Source organism: Euprymna scolopes, chromosome 22, assembly GCF_053919585.1.
Source record: "Euprymna scolopes isolate OS-2025 chromosome 22, ASM5391958v1, whole genome shotgun sequence".
In the NCBI taxonomy this organism is placed as follows: domain Eukaryota; kingdom Metazoa; phylum Mollusca; class Cephalopoda; order Sepiida; family Sepiolidae; genus Euprymna; species Euprymna scolopes.
Window position 1 is genome coordinate 37,699,807 of NC_136503.1, and position 16,419 is coordinate 37,716,225.

Consider the following 16,419-nt stretch of genomic DNA (forward strand, 5'->3'; position numbering starts at 1 on the left):
TACAAAGCTAAGACTCTGAAACATCATCTTTGTATAGATACTCCCTCTGGCATTTGGGCTCATGGACTTTAAGTGCCTGAGGGAGTGGCACTCGTCTGACAAGATGTTGCAATCATCATATAACATGTTTATATACGTGTGCTCGTCTGTGATCATCTAATCTAGTTTTTCTATTGCTTAACAGGTACAGTTTAGAAATAGACATGTAACATTTACAACAGAAAGAGACAAATAACAGTCTCTGGTGTTTTACATCGGCCAATGGAGAAACATAGCTGGTCCATCTTTGGTCTTGATTTTACGGATTCTCAGGAAAGCTGAAATTGAAGATTCATACAACTCGAAATTTTGGTGGTGTTTACAGCAGCTTTATTCCGGATGTTTGCCTCATTGGAAAGCTGCAATGCTGGTCCTAGTCTACTACATTTGACATTTTCCGACCCCTTCTACTTGGAGCCATCACAATCTGAAGACCGTGTCTGTTCCTCTCTTGACTCCAACTTATTCTTGACTAAAAATTGTGTCTTTCAAGCTCTCTCCTAAAGTCCATGTCATCTTAAGTGACCTATATGTAAGATTACGTCAGACTAGAAATCCAACTTATTTTAAAATTATTGTTTGTGTTCTAACATTCTTTTCTATTAAAACATCTTAACATAAATAATTTTATCTGTAAATATTTATTTCGCTATGATAACATTCTTTCTGACATTCTATTTTTAGAAATATTAATAATGATCATAATAATAATAATTGTTGACCAGCACACCTTTCAGCGTTGCCAGGCCAATATCTAACAGCATCTTTTTATTTGGAAAAAATAAATAAATTTCATAGGAGTATTTATGAAAATCAAACTATTATAGTTAACAGATAGTCAAAATAACCTTAAATTTTTCTTCATTTCTCACGAACATTATCATTATAAGAATACCAAGATGAATTTTTAAAATGGAGGCACCAGTCCCAAGGCCCCCCACTGGAAGTGTGCAGAGTGTACTGGAACCTTGAAGGGCTTATTATCATCCAAATTCCAAAGAAAGATACTTGTCTTTATCAGTGAGAAATCAAAGGTAAACTACTGTTGCAATAACACAAAGTGATTTGCAACAGTTAAAGTAGTAGAGAATGCAGGAAATCAGGAGCACCATTTTTGTTATTACCAGTAAGAAATCGGTGAAAATGATTTGTGTGAAAACTCCTAAGTACATAATAGTAATAACCATTTTCTTTTTTTTTGGCAATAAAGATTTTGAAATTAATCATAGATTTTGCATTCTTAAATATATATGATAGAAATTTTACCTCATCAACCACACTTTCAATAATTAGTTATTATCAAGACATGGTAACCAAGTTTGCATAATCTAAACTTACCATTATAGTAAAATCCAAATAGTGATTTTGCCGATTCGTCCAAACCATAAGCATTAAGTTTGTTGTCTGAGAGTTTGTACCAAAAACCAGCATCTAAAGAACTGCTGAACGGAACAAACATCAATTTCTTAGACTCGCTTTCTGCCATTCTTGTATTGCAATGGTGGCAAAAAGTTTACGAATCTCTCAGTCTAATAAAATAAAAAAGAAAAAATACATAAGTTTTACAAAGCACATTTCAAACAAGAGAAAATAGGGTTCTTTTATACAGCAAAGGCACATGATAATATTAATGTTTTCGTATTATTTGGAATCTTCAGACGACTGTTCTCATCTGGAGTGCCATTTCAAAAAACACAATTGCGAATCACTTAGGAGCTCTATCCAGTCATGGATAAAGAAATGAGAGCATGCTACTCCCGTAAAGTAAATAAAGGGTTCCATTTTAAATTCCATCCAAATTCCCGAGTTTGACAGAAATATTCCCCCAGTTCGACAAGATCCACCTGAAGAAGGTCAGAGGTTACATCGACCGAAACATTGATAAAATGACACTCAAGATGAGAACAGTAATACAAATACAAATCCTCGTCTCAAAAATTTAGAAACATAATTTTCCTTTCATTTAAGAATATAAATGTACAATACTTGACTTTAGACTTACAACTTTAATTCAAGCATGAAATTTATAACCATAAAAATGATATATGTCTTCCTGTCTCTTTATCTATCTATCCAATAACTACTGGACAGGATACAGCAGTTAATAATGAAGGGTGAATTGGATGAGAATTTGTGGGAAGAGAGCATGCATTAAGCACAAAAGTCTCATAATTAAAAGGCTATGAGTTCAATCCCGGTACAGAGCAGTACATTTTCATTTTCTCTTCAATCACATGTACAAAAACTGGTGATGTAAATAATTGTTTTAAAGTAAATAAATTTTATTTTGATAAAAAAAAAAAAAAAATCATTGCCTATTTTTTCAATGTTTGATTTGTTAGAAAAATGTAATTTTGTCAATTAAGCTCCAACCTCTGCCCCCTCACCACAATATTACATCCCATCCAATGTTTTACAAGTATTTTAATGGAATGTGCTCTGATGAACTTGTTCCTCTTGTGTCCCCTCGACATACATATCCCCGACAAACCCGCTTAGCAACAAAATCTCACTCCTTCACTGTTGAGATCCCTAAATGCCAGAAAATTTTCAACTCTAATAGTTTTTTCCCTCGAACAGCTAGACTTTGGAGTTCCCTTTCTGTTACTTGCTTCCCTGACTGTACTAATATGCAGAAGTTTAAATGTAATGTAAACCAACATTTTGTTACTCTTTCCTAGGCATGGTCCCAAATAGTAAGTAGCCTTTTACGTCCAAGTGGCGATATATCTTTTTAGGGGTGAATGTGAGTAAAAAAATAAATAAAATTTCTGACTATTTTATGAAAATGATACTTTACTTTATTTTCATCAGTAAAACATTAATCTCAAAATGTCAGAAAAACATGTTAACCATTTTTTAATCGAGATTAAAAAATAATAAAAAAAAAACATAACTTAAACTTACTGTCACAGGGAATCACGCCCCAAAATAAAATAGTATTTTTTTAAAAATGTTATTGCGTTTTGCTTTGTAATTTCTTAAAAATACTAGAATTACTAAAGCAATTTAAAAAACGATTTTCACTAGCTTCTGGGAAAAAGAAAACAAAAAAACAAAAGCTCTAAACAGTTTATTTTTACAGTAAAGTGATTATCATATGAAAAGAAGTTTTACAGTCAATGTGTAATATACTTTTCTTTTACAAACACTAAAGGCAAATTAATGCTTGTTTAATGTTCTCCTTGGATATATATATATATATATATATATATATATATATATATATATATATCCAAAATTATATATAAACACTCCCAACCTCCCCATGTTAAGAATGGCTTTTGGAATAAACACCCTCAACCTTGAAAACTATACTACATACTAAAACATACTATAAAAATTATGGGAGGAGGTGATTCTCGTTCAGGTCCACCACCTTTTTTTTTATCCTTTCAGTTTCCCTCTCCAATCTCTAATATATGATATAGTTCACATTTACTAAGATGAACGTTTGCCTTTCTTCAAACGCTGGCAGATAAACATTCTTCTCCACATACAACCATGGCCCCCTTACTATTTAAGTGAAACTAAACTTATATTTTAAAGTAATTTTACTTTTGAGAGAAATCCTTTAAAAAAAAATAAAAAAAATGTGCACCAAATAAATTCCCATGTCTCACAATTTTATAGTGGTTACATATTCCAAGGATGGAATACTGTTGCCACATCTGGGCACACTTTAACCCTTACCCTCGAGTAGCCTCTTGGCCTTGATAATGTGGTGATGCCTGTGTAAAAAAAAAAAAAAACATAATTATAATCTATTTTCTTTTGCATGTTCTCACTCGTGGAGCGAGTGATGCATGGTTCACCCAAAAGACTTTTGTAAAACACTGCACTTCTACACAAACCTTTTCCTGTGATTTATGAACAGTTAAACTTTGAGCGTCATGTTGACAAGATGTCATATCCCTTTCTCATCTCTCACCATGATTTTAGCGAGATACAAGAGACCTGAACTCATTCTTATTTAAATAGCACATGCATGTCTCCTGATTCAATATCATTTTGTATTCCTGTTTTATCTTAACTTCTTCCAAACCATCTTTTGCTGTTGTTGAAGCTGTTTGAATAAAATTGATTTGAATTGCCTTTTTAACCAAAACTTGGTAACCTGCTCTAAAAATGACAAGAAGTCTCATTCTAATATTTAATAGGAAATGGGTTAGTCGTGAAAAGATGTAGATTAAAGATTAGACAGGCCTGGTGAAAGAGACAGAGTTCATGCATGTTTGCATCCAAAGTAGTAGCAGAAATGTGTGTCACGAATGATTAGCGATAGTACTGCAGGATGAGAAAGAAAGTTCATATGTGTACTGCGTTGAGGTGTGTGTGTGTAGATAGCCATGTTGGCCTGTTTGTATTCATATCTTAGTCGAACACTGGGCTCAAAGGCCAGGTGAGCTCTGCTGAGTCCCAAAAGAGAAGTTGGGAGGGCGTTATACATGGAGTTGTTGTCAGTCCAAGATCCAGGAAGAAAGAGAGAGAGTGTTGTTGATTTAACCTTTTATAAACTCAATCACGTGGCTGAGAGCTGACTTCTGATTGGGTAAGCGAGAAAAGAAGTGTATTCAAAATGTCCAGCTGCGAGAATTCACTTCTGTTTGCGTTAGTTGCAATTTCGTCTACTACACTATCCGTTTTCTAACACTGAACATCTTTTACTTTAAAAGCTGTGTTTACAATTCCTCTACAACTATCGTTGTTGCATTTTCATTTTTTGTAATGTTAAAAACTAGATGTTGGTGTTATTAATTAAGCTTTGTAACAGTAAAAAAAAAAAAAAAGTCGCCGCAGCTTTAAAAGTTTCCTCCTTGTTTTATTAAAGTTTCATTCTTTGTATTTTTTAAGGTTAAAGACTAATTTTATAAAAACCTTACTATCACATTTACTTTTTAATTAAAAAAAAATTGCCGCAGCTTCTTTTTTAAATGTTTTCATCTCATGAAAATATCGTTGGTTCGCTGTTTTTCTCTTAATAGTCGCAGACAGACTACATTTTGTATTATTAACGTCATCAATCTTGGGTACTTGTACAGTTTAATCAAGACATTAAAAAATGAAAATATCGAAAAAAGGTTATATTTTACATATCCGTTTTGCACTGAAGATCTCCGGAAAAATTTTTTACTTAATTTGATCGAGTAGTTTTTTTTTACAGCAGAAAAACACGTTTTTATGAGAGAGCGTTGAAGTCAGCCATTACGGAATTTGTTAAACACGCCACGGGAGATAACTCCAGTTAAAGCGCCAACACTCCCTCCCCATCTTTAATACTAGCTTTTCTACCTAAAAATCGAACCTTTTGCTTGGTATCATAACAAATTTTTTTTGCTGTAAAAAAGAAACTACTTGATGAAATTAAGTGAAATTTTTTTTCGGAGGAGGACTTCATTCCATAACGGATACATACAATATAATCTTTTTTCAATATTTTCATTTTTTTTAAATGTTTTCATTAAACTGTACAAGTACCCAAGTTTGTTACATAAAAAAAAAAAAAATTGTCGCAGCTTTCTTTTAATGTTTTGATTTAATAAAAAATATTGTGGCATCGAGCGTCCTAAATTACGAGATGAAAAAATGAACGAATCTCTCAGTAAAAGAGAGTTGTCTCCTGCACAGTGAACGATTGTAAAACAGCACTAGGTATATCAGAATTTGGGGAGAATTCTTGACACCCTTAACAGAAAACTGTGAATAAAATATAAAAAACTTATAATTTCTTTTTTTAAAGTGGGTTGTTTATTTTCTGTATGGAATATACTTCCAAAATAAACTATTAAAGTTGTTTAAAAAATAATAGAAATATTATTTTTTATTTAAAAAAAAAACAGTGTTTGCAAAGTGCCGTTGCGCGTTCAACCAGCCATTTTTTTTTTACCTATGAAATCAATTGAATTTTACGAGTGAAATTTTTTTAAATTTTTAAATTTTAAAAATCTATCGAAATTTTTCTATTGGTTCAATTTTTACCATATTTTCAGGGTCAATGTGAAATTTTATGCTCTTTCCAATAAACTGAATATAATATTTTAGACAAACGTTTTTTTTTTAAATTTACCACCCTCATTTTGAAATGTCTATTAAAAATTAAATAATTAATTTATGTACCAAAGTTTTATATATCACATATTGTAGATAAAATATCAATAAATAAAATATTCTAATTTAAAACAAAAAATAAGTTTTTTTTGGAAATTTACCTGTAAAGTCCAAAGTGTAAAACCTTTTTTTTTTTAAACCACGATGATTTTTTTTTTTTAAATGAAAGCTCATGTTATGCTTATATCGTCAATAAATACCGGACGCTGACGGCAATTTTTTCTATTTCATTCAATGTTTTCTTTTTTTAGATATTAAAAAAAACAAAATCCAGTCGATAAAGTAAAAATAAGATATAATTATAAAAAACTTGTGTATTTCATTATTAAAAAAAAAAAAAATCAGTTGACTGGATTTTTTGTTTAACAGGATTTTTTGTTTAACCTGTGAATGTGTGCTTTTTTTTTAACTACAGAGGACCAAAAATACTAATTTTGGTTAACAGCACGCAATAAAAGATACATTAATTATGTCCCTTTAACGAATCCGTATTTGATAGATTGCAATTTAGCAGCAGCAGCGCTTTAAGCTTATGGCACAAAACGCGTTACGAAAATGCGATTTTCTACGACTCTCACTTTAAAAAAATCCTTTTATTTAAAAAAACATGGAATATAAAATATAAATATGGACAATTCTTATAAATGAAGAATTGAACCAGCCATTGCTTAGTTTTTTTTTTTACAGGTAAGTAATTTTTTGGCATTTATATATACTTAATAGATTTTGGTACCATTTAAAATTTGTTGAATTTTGTGAAATCTTTTTTTAAGAAAACCGATGAAAAAAAGAAATATTGTATTTTTTCGATTAAACCTTTCATTATTTTAAAATTTGGTCTTTCCTCATTTTATTGAAAAAAAAATTACAGTTTGAAATTACATTTTCATATTGATTATAAGCTTCGAAACAGAGACAGTCTATATAATCAGATGTTTATTCAAGTTTTCAATGGCGGCTTCTGATACTCCTAAAACAGCACCCAATCATGTATAAGTTTGTTTTTTTAAAGTGTTTACTTACTTTGAAACACAAGTGCTGAATCTTAAGTTAGAACAAGAAAAAAAAAATAGCTGACAGTGACATAAAACGATAATTTGTGGAATCTCAATAATCACTCAAAAATCGAAAATTAACCAAAATACCGACCAGATAAATGTCACAGGTAGATCAAAGAGCAACTTATTTTGCCTTTGGTAACATATATTTGGGTACTTATGCACTTTTGTCACTGTGCTGAAATAACATTTAGAAAGCCATTTTTAACATGGGGAGAGTGTTTTGTAATTGTTTTCTACTTTCACCTAACAATTTAATTTAATAAAAAAAAAAATACCGTAAAACTTGAATTTAACTTGAAAATACTATTTAAAAAAATTGGCACGGTAACAAAAGTGCATAAGCACCTATTTGTTTTTGGACCACTTTTTCGTTTCGTTGTCTAGACAACGAAACGAAACGAAAAAGTGGTCCAAAAACAAATAGGTGCTTACAACGAAACGAAAAAAAGTGGTCCAAAAACAAATAGGTGCTTATGCACTACTTTTGTTACCGTGCCAATTTTTGTAAAAATCTGTAAATTTCAATTTCTGTAAAAATAACCAAAATTTATTTTTTTCATAAGAAAATGCAACTTAGACTGCAGCAAAATCCACGCAAAACATTTTTCTTATGGCCTCTCCACCCCTTTAAATCTTCGGAATATTTATTCAGCACGCATATTTTTTATATTAAAAAAAAAAAAAAAAAAGGAGGAGGAGGGTAGAGGAATTGACTTTTAACGGTTCCGTTACGCCCACTGTGGATGATGTATTGTTTCCACCCCACTTCGTTTATTACTTATTTTTTTAGAGTTAGTAGTAAGGTTAATGAAAAATATTATTTTCTTCATTAAACAATTTATTATCTCTGGTAGTGCTATTCACAATGACACGTGGTTTGCTTATAATAGCATTGCTAACATTCCTATAAACCCCTCCTTTATGTACACCAGCAGGTGAAAGCTAAAAAAAAAAAAAAAAAAAAATGATCTTCACATAACACTTTCACTCGGTTTTTATTATCAAGTTACAGGGACCGTTAAAAGTCAATTTTACCAAATTAATAGATCATATTGAAGTTTTTAGCTTTGACATGACTGCAATTGAAACGACACTATCTTAACCAAACTAGTTAAGTTTCAACTTTTTTCGTATATACTTTTAACTAATCCCACGTTTTAGATTTTCGGCAATAGTCAATTTGGTTCGGTTCAAATTCTGTAGAAGCACCTAATTACGGTATTGCTTAGTCATTAAATTATTAATCGAATCAAATTGTTAAAACTAATTTGGTTAGTATAATGTTACCTTAAAGCTAAAAACTTCAATATAACCAAATAATTTTAGTAAGTAGGGTGTTTAGTTTATGGTTTATTTAGATTTATTTTCTAGTGTTATTTGATTATGATACACACACACACGACATTTAATACCCACTTTGGTTGATAATTTGCTATTTAATAAACGACTAAAGTTTTAACCTTTTTAACAATTGGTACTTCTACACTTTATCGCCGAAACTGGAAACGCCATTTTATTTCGAGCACCTGCCGTTAAAATCTAAGGGAGAAATCAGTATTTTAAACTATGGCCGAATCATGAAATAAATAAAAAAATAAAAAATAAACTGGAGAACGATTGCTTCCGGAAAGAATAAATTAACTTAAAATTAAATGAAAAACTTTCCCGTTTTCATTAATTAAATCGAAACATTTTCAATTAAACAATTGTGGATATATGTTCTCTTTCACTTTCTTTATTTACTTTTTTTCATAATTCTTTCCGGAAGTTTATCTAGTTTAATTTTTTTGTTATTTATTTACAACTTCGGTTATAGTTTAAAATACTGATTTCTCCCTCTGATTCTAATCGACAGGTGCTCGAAATAAAACGGTCTCCAGTTTCGGCGATAAAGTGTAGAAGCACCTAACAATTTTATGCGCGTGTCAAAAACTATTTTTCTCATAACATTTTTAGAACAATAACATTTTCGGTATAAAAATAAACAATACGGCCGCCAAAATTCGAAATTTATTTCAGGCGAAGAAAAAAAAAAAAAATTAAAACCAAATATCTATTTTATCGAAAAGAAAAAAGAAAACACGAAATAGGAGGGGGGGTATATCCACGGCCTTTATCATATAATCGAATTATGTTTAATTGCTAATAATAATCCGAATAATTTTTTCAACTAAACAAAATTAAATAAGATGAAATATATATACATATATTTTCAGGGTGGGGGCATATACGTGTGCACTGTAAACAATTTGATTTGTCGTAGAATACGGACCGTGCGAAGTTTTTAGATAGGATTTTCAAGTTAAATTCCAAGTTTTACGGTATCGTTTGCTTATTAAATTGTTAGGTGAAAATACAGAATAGTCACAAAGCACCCTTCCTCCTCATGTTAAGAATGGGTTTTTAAATAATAACGTTATTATTTCAGCACGGTCCGTATTCTGCGTAAATATCAACATTTTAATCGAGTCACATCATTACCTGTCGTCCGAGATAAAGCTTAAATAACGTTAACAAATCTGAACTAAAATATAAACATTTACACGCTTACTTCCCTTACAAACAACCGGTGCGTCATGACAAAAAGTTGCCGGTTATAAAATTGTCCGAAGTCGCCATCATAAAATTTATAACTGTATCAAAATCTCTACATTAACAAAACTTTGCGACTATTTCTCATTTCTCTGCGTATGTGTGTGTCTGGTGTGCTGTGTGTGTGCGTGCGTGTGATTTTCGCCTTTATGTAACTTACACGTTATTTTCTTCATTTACTATAATCAAAAACGCTACAACTGATTTCTGCATCACGAACAGAAGTGATAAAAAGTAAGACATTATCAAAAGAAAGAATGACAAGTTCTGTTCATATAAAATAATTAATTTTTATTGAAACTTTTTAAGACAATGAAAAATAAAGTGTTGGCGATGAATAGGGCTATGACAACAGCATATTCTTTTCATTGTTTTGACCCTTGAGTATGTATCCGTTGATATCATATAGGCTGTTATATAGAGTGATGTGGTTCTCGGTTGATTAACTGTGTCTAACTGCGTCGGATATATACTCGAGAGTCAAAACAATGAAAAGAATATGCTGTTGTCACAGGCCTAGTGATGAATCAGAGTTAAACGAGCCTAGGGAACATGAAAGTGTTTTATCTGTAAGGATACAGATGGGTACACATTTCTTTCTTTCTTTTCTTTTTTTTTTATTACTTATTGCCAACCTAAACAAGGCATATCATGTAAGGGACTACTATCTAGGAGCTTGTCTAGCAGGGAACTGAGGAAAGTTACATTTGAGCTTCTGCAGGTTAGTATAGTCAGGGAAGCAGAAAACAGGAAAAAAAACGTCCAGCAGTTTGAGGGAAGAAACTATTAGAATAAAAGGTTTTCAGGCATCTAGGGACCTCAGTAGTAAAAGGGTGGGATTTTGCTGCTTGTCAGGTTAGTCAGGAGTATATACATCGAGGGACTACAAATGCTGTGAGTTCATCAGGGGGCACATTCTATTAAAGTATTTGTAAAACAGGCACAGGGATACAACATTGCAGAGAGGGAACAGGGCTGGATCTTGGCCGATAGTGGGGAACATTGAATTTGAGATTCCTTTTTGGACCCTGTCTTAGAGTGAAAGACTAGTGTCAGATGCTCCAGTCCAGATATGGCAACAATAGTTCATGCATGGATGAATTGTGGCTTGTAAAAGTATAGGATGCTCTTTGGTATAATTTTCTCGCAAGGTAGAGGAAGCCCATCTTTTTTGCAGCAGTCTTGGCAACGTCCACAATGTATTTGTTCCAATTCATACTGTCTGAGAATGTTAGGCTGAGGAATTTGAAAGATGTACTCTCAGGTAAAGTATTATTTGTTATGGTAATCGGTGGTTGAAAAGGTATTTGTAGTTGTTAAAGGAAATAAGCTTAGTCTTAGTAGCATTAAATGTTACCATCCACTTACAACCCCATTCCACTACCAACTGAAAATCGTTTTCTAGGGTTTCTACCATTGGCTTGAATATGTGTACATTCGTTTTACCTTCATGTCTATTATAGAGCAGAGTGTAATCAGCAATATACTCATCCGAGATACGATTTTCTCAGGGAAGTTATTTGTGAATATTAGGAATAATAAAGGTCCAAGGATTGACCTCTGGGGCACACCTGCATTAATAGCATGTTGTTTGGACAGGTGCCCATCGATGACAATTTGGATTTTACTTTCATCTAGAAAGGATCTGATTATGTTGAGTCTTTTTCCAGAAATACCATAGGATTTAATTTTTGTGAGAAGCCCTTCATGCCAGACCTTGTCAAAGGCCTCGGATATATCAAGAGCTACAGCTCTAGCTTTCCCTGTTTTATCTAGTGCATGGTATATGTGTTCAGAGATGATGGTTAAGATATTTGCAGTAGAACGAACTTGCCTAAATCCATACTGTTGGTCAGAAAGAAACTTAGCATTTACAAGATGGCGGACTCAAAGATTTTAGTGGAGAGGGGACCGATAGAGCAATAATTGATCAGTTCTTTCACCAGAACTTATGAATACTGGTACAACAAAGGCAATTTTTCAGCTATCAGGAAAGCAAGACTCGGCTAGGCATTTGTTGTAGAGTTTGGAGAGGACAAGGGCTAGTTCAGTGGAGTTTTTCTTAATTAGTACAGTAGTACACATGGCTTGAAAGTGTTTAGGTTTTTTATAGTATCACAGACATGAGAGGGGGTGCTTTTCAGATCTATGAGTATGGTTTATGTCTGCAAAAGGAAATTTGTGATGGAGTGGTTTGAGGGATCAAGGTGGAGATGGAGGTAAATCGCTATGAAAGCAGGTCAGCTTTCTCGGTTGCCAAGCAAGCCACCTCAGGGTTAGTGTGGGGGGAAATTATTGATTGTTCATTATTTATTATACTATTATAAATTTTCCAGAAATCACAAGTTCTTATTTTCTGTAACTTGATACATTTCCTGGTCACTTCAGTAAGTCTTCTCTAAGCTACAGCTTTCTCACTCTTACAATTATTTCTAGCGGCTATTAATTGCCTATTTGTACTTGACTTGTGGTGGATGAATCATCAAAATGCAAGCTGCCTTTGTGCAATAGCTGCTGCACAAGTTGAAGCGAACCACTGGGGAAAGTAAGGCTTACTATAATACTTCTGTGTGGGGAAATGAGCTTAAATGCCTAATTGGCACCATTCGATTGACAGGAGGTAAAGGAAAGATATTAGTCCATAAGGCATCTCTGATGTGTTCTCTGATGATTTCACAATCAGCCTTTTTGAAGCCTGATGTTGCATAGGCATGAAGTTATGGGTGCAGGTGTGTGTAAATATGTGTGTTATCATGCCAGTTTTTTTAATAAGAAAGTATATGTGCAAACTTGTGGAGAGAGTTCAGTTAACTGGATGTATATGCTGGCACTGCACTTAGTAGTATGTAAAAGTCTCTTGATGTGTCTGAGCCAAGAGCCAACAGCCAACAGTGAGGGGTCATGGTTAGCTTTTAAAGATGTATCTATTTGCATTGTCTGTGAAGAAAAAATAGAAAAGACGTCAAAAAATATTGTGTTTGGTATTTATACTATGTGCAAATTTTGGAAGTGAGTATCTCTTCCACTGTGATTGGTTGAAAGATGCTGCAAATTTGAACTTTTGGTCAGTTTAAAGATGATAGGTAAAACAACATTTACTGTCTCTGCTGTTTCTAACAGAATATATATCTTCTATATATATATAAAAGTGAAAATGTATGTATGTATGTATGTGTGTATGTTTGTGTGTCTGCTAAAAGCTTTCGACAGACACAACAAAAATTCACAAACTCGGTATCATATTGAAGCTCCATCCTTCGCTCAAAAAATATCGAAAAATTGGCCAAAAACGTTCATTTTTCACCCCGAAATCGACAATTTTCAACAGGGGGGGGTCAACAAAAACGGCCCTCTCGACCGGTTCTACGCATGTGTCAGATGACGTCATGACCTGATTTACTTTAAATAGTTGAAAAACTGAGCAAATGTCATGTACGTTGTGTTAGATCAGTTGATTAGCGCGTTTGTTTATTATCTAAAGGTTTTGGGTTCGAATCGTGGTGTGAAATGTCTTCTTTTTTTTTTTTCGATTTTTTAAATTTAAATATTGAACCAGTGTTATTTAAGCCATTTTTCACGTAACGTTCGTTTTTCTGGTTTTTTTTTACTTTGCTTATCCACCCCCGACCACACACTCAAAAACACCTGGGTACCCACCGATTTTTTAAATTTTAATATCGAAACAGGCTTATTTAAGCCATTTTTCACGTGTTCGTTTTTCTGTTTTCATCATTCGTTTGCCTTACGTTAGTTTTTTTTTTGTTTTTTTCACGCTTAAGTGTTAACATTGTTGTCTTTTTTTACTTCGCTTATAACAAACAAACCTGGTCATTGACGTCGTCGTCGTAACACTCGATGACTTCTGGGCGCGCACCTGTCAATTTGGTTCTTACTGAAATAAATTCAAACATCTTTCAGTAACTCATTCTGGCTGGCCGATTTTATTTTCAAACTTCGCCTCAGGGCTTCCGGTTCGATCCTACCCCCCCCCCCCCCGTTTCTTTTTTATTTAACACCACACACACCTACAAACACCCGGGCAACGCCGGGTACCCCCGCTAGTATATATATAAAATATAAATGTATTAGAAGGCTATAGCAAAGGCTTGTCAATGTGGGTAACCGGTAACCCACATTGCTATAGCCTTTTAATACACTTATATTTTATTTACCAGCAATGCTTCAAGCAAACTAACTTTCCTTCTGATATATATATATATATATATATATATATATATATATATATATATGTGTGTGTGTGTGTGTGTGTGTGTGTGTGTGTGTGTGTGTATGTATATGTATATGTATATGTATGTGTGTATGTGTGTGCATGCGTATTGTAAGGTACACCAGGTTATAAGGTATTATTGTTAGTACGATATCTGACTGTAATGCCATAACTCATATTCAAAAGAATTATTGGATACGAGTTTATAAAAAAAGTTCATGTATGTATGTATGTATGTATGTATGTATGCTATTAGGTAAGTATCTGATAGCAGTTTTTTTCCAATTTGCTTAATGATAAAAGAGGGAGAAAGTGGAGATGTTTCTTAGTTGGCTGACAGCATAAGACTCACTGGTCAAAAAATAGTTTAGTAAAGACACCAAGTTATTTGTTTGACTTACAATCAAGTCACCCCAATTTTTCTACCATAGAAGAAAAATAATATGTCAGAAAAACTATAAATTTCTACCTCACTGAAATAAGTGGAGGCAAATTATCTGCATATGTGTTTGTGGGTTGAATGTCTAAAAAACAAAAAGGGAATGAAATAGCATGTGTACCATCAGCCAAAATTGGGCCAATTCAATTACAAAATTACAATTTCTGAGTTAGGAATAATAAGGTATTGTTACATATTTACTGCAGCCGATCATCAAATGTGGTTTTCAGTCTATTTAATTTCTAAAAATCAACCTTTGTCATTTCTCGATATATACATTTGCTGGCGATGATAATAAAACACACACAGCTGGTAATAAAAAATATATTGTTTATCCAAAATAACCTTTTTAAATTTCCAAATAACAGTTTTGATATTAATGATGGCGAACATAGCGGGGGTGGTGTGTGGAGAAGAATGTGTTGTTTAACTCGCCGTTCGTGGTCACTCTCCTGTTTTCTATTGTCTCCCATCTCTTTTAATGACATCATTCCAACATGCAGTGTTTTGAAAATAAGAGTCAATCTCGCTGACCGAATCTCCGGAGATTCTACGTCCCACATTTTTACCTTCTTTGACGTCATTCCCTTGGCATCTGCATCCAAGCTTCTGACTGACTTTTCTTTGTCGTCACTCCTTGGGGATCTGGCTTATTCAACAGTATAAAAGAGATGAGTTTTAATTGGGGGGCAATTTCATTTCTGGGAAACACACACATAGGATGTTCAGCCAGAGAGAGAGAGAGAGAGAGAGAGAGAGAGAGAGAGAGAGAGAGAGAGAGAGAGAGAGAGAAACAGTGAGGGGAAATCATTATCAGCATCATCATCATATTTGGTTTAACATAGCAGCATTGACTTCCAAACTAACCGATCTGCCCAGGTCTTTATTTATCCCTCTTTCCCTCAGCTCTATTTTTGTCATTACCTTCCATATTTTCATTGGCCTTACCCTGTGAACTAGATCTGCTACCTCAACTATTTTACATCTACTGATCCAAGCTTCATCCACTTTTTTCAATGTGGCCATACTATGGAAGCCTACTCTTCTGCACACACCACTCTATACTGTCCAGATTTAATTTTCCTTTGAGGTTTAAGCCTGTCTTTAAGACTCACATGACACATCCATCATATCATTCTAATATCATTTCTCTCCATGCAACGCATGTCTTTAAACCTCATTGACCAGAATTCACTTCCACACATCATTATACTGCATACACATGCTTCATATATTCTTACCTTAGTCAATAGTCGTAATGCTCTGCTGGTTAGTAATGATAGAAGTTTTCTGAACTTATTCCATCCATTTTTATTTTTTGCAATCACACGAGCACCTATTCCACCTAGTGCTCCAATGCTATCATCAAAGTCCAATGCTATCATCAAAGTCAAATCAACTTCTTAACAATCTTGATAGCTTCATCATTCAGATATACTTTGTTTACGTCTAAGTTCTTTCCATTGTCTTACACTTCTTGCACCTAAATTCTTAACCTACAAATAATTTGACTGCATTTCTGCATTATTAACCCAATGCTTAAAAGTACCACAAAAGATTAAATTGTACCCAACTCCCTTTCCACAAACTGAGGAGAAGAACGTTTCTTTTTGGAGAGTTTTTCAACAATCCAACCACTGATCATCACTTTGGTTTTGGTAACATTCATTCTCAGACCTTTACTTGCCATAGCATTCCTCAGAGTCTTTAGTTTAATAAGTCATCCTTTGTTTCGGTCCTGGATATGACCTTAAACGATATCCGATGGTGAGGCCTAGTTTGTGGGCTTTGGGGAGTGTGGAGTCACCCCTTAATTGCCATTGCTCCCAGGTCCACCCTGACCCAGAGTGGTAGACCTGTTAGGGTCCCAACTATGGGTTGAATAGAAACCGACTTGGAAAAACAACAAATATATCCTATTAAAAAAGTTTTTCTTCAAAATCACTGGATTT

At 33.3% G+C, this 16,419-nt stretch overlaps 1 protein-coding gene across 1 annotated transcript in view; it reads right to left on the minus strand.

Moving 5' to 3' along the window:
- Window positions 1–9,768, minus strand: part of LOC145243975 (ubiquitin-like modifier-activating enzyme ATG7) — a 93,453-nt gene extending 83,685 nt beyond the window's left edge. Inside the window, exons 1-2 of the mRNA XM_080107110.1 lie at window positions 9,690–9,768; window positions 1,378–1,568 (exon numbers count right to left, since the gene is read on the minus strand). Coding sequence (XP_079963236.1) covers window positions 1,378–1,525 — 148 coding nt within the window. The 5' untranslated portion in view covers window positions 1,526–1,568; window positions 9,690–9,768. The remainder of the gene's footprint in view (window positions 1–1,377; window positions 1,569–9,689) is intronic.
- Window positions 9,769–16,419: the final 6,651 nt, after the last annotated feature.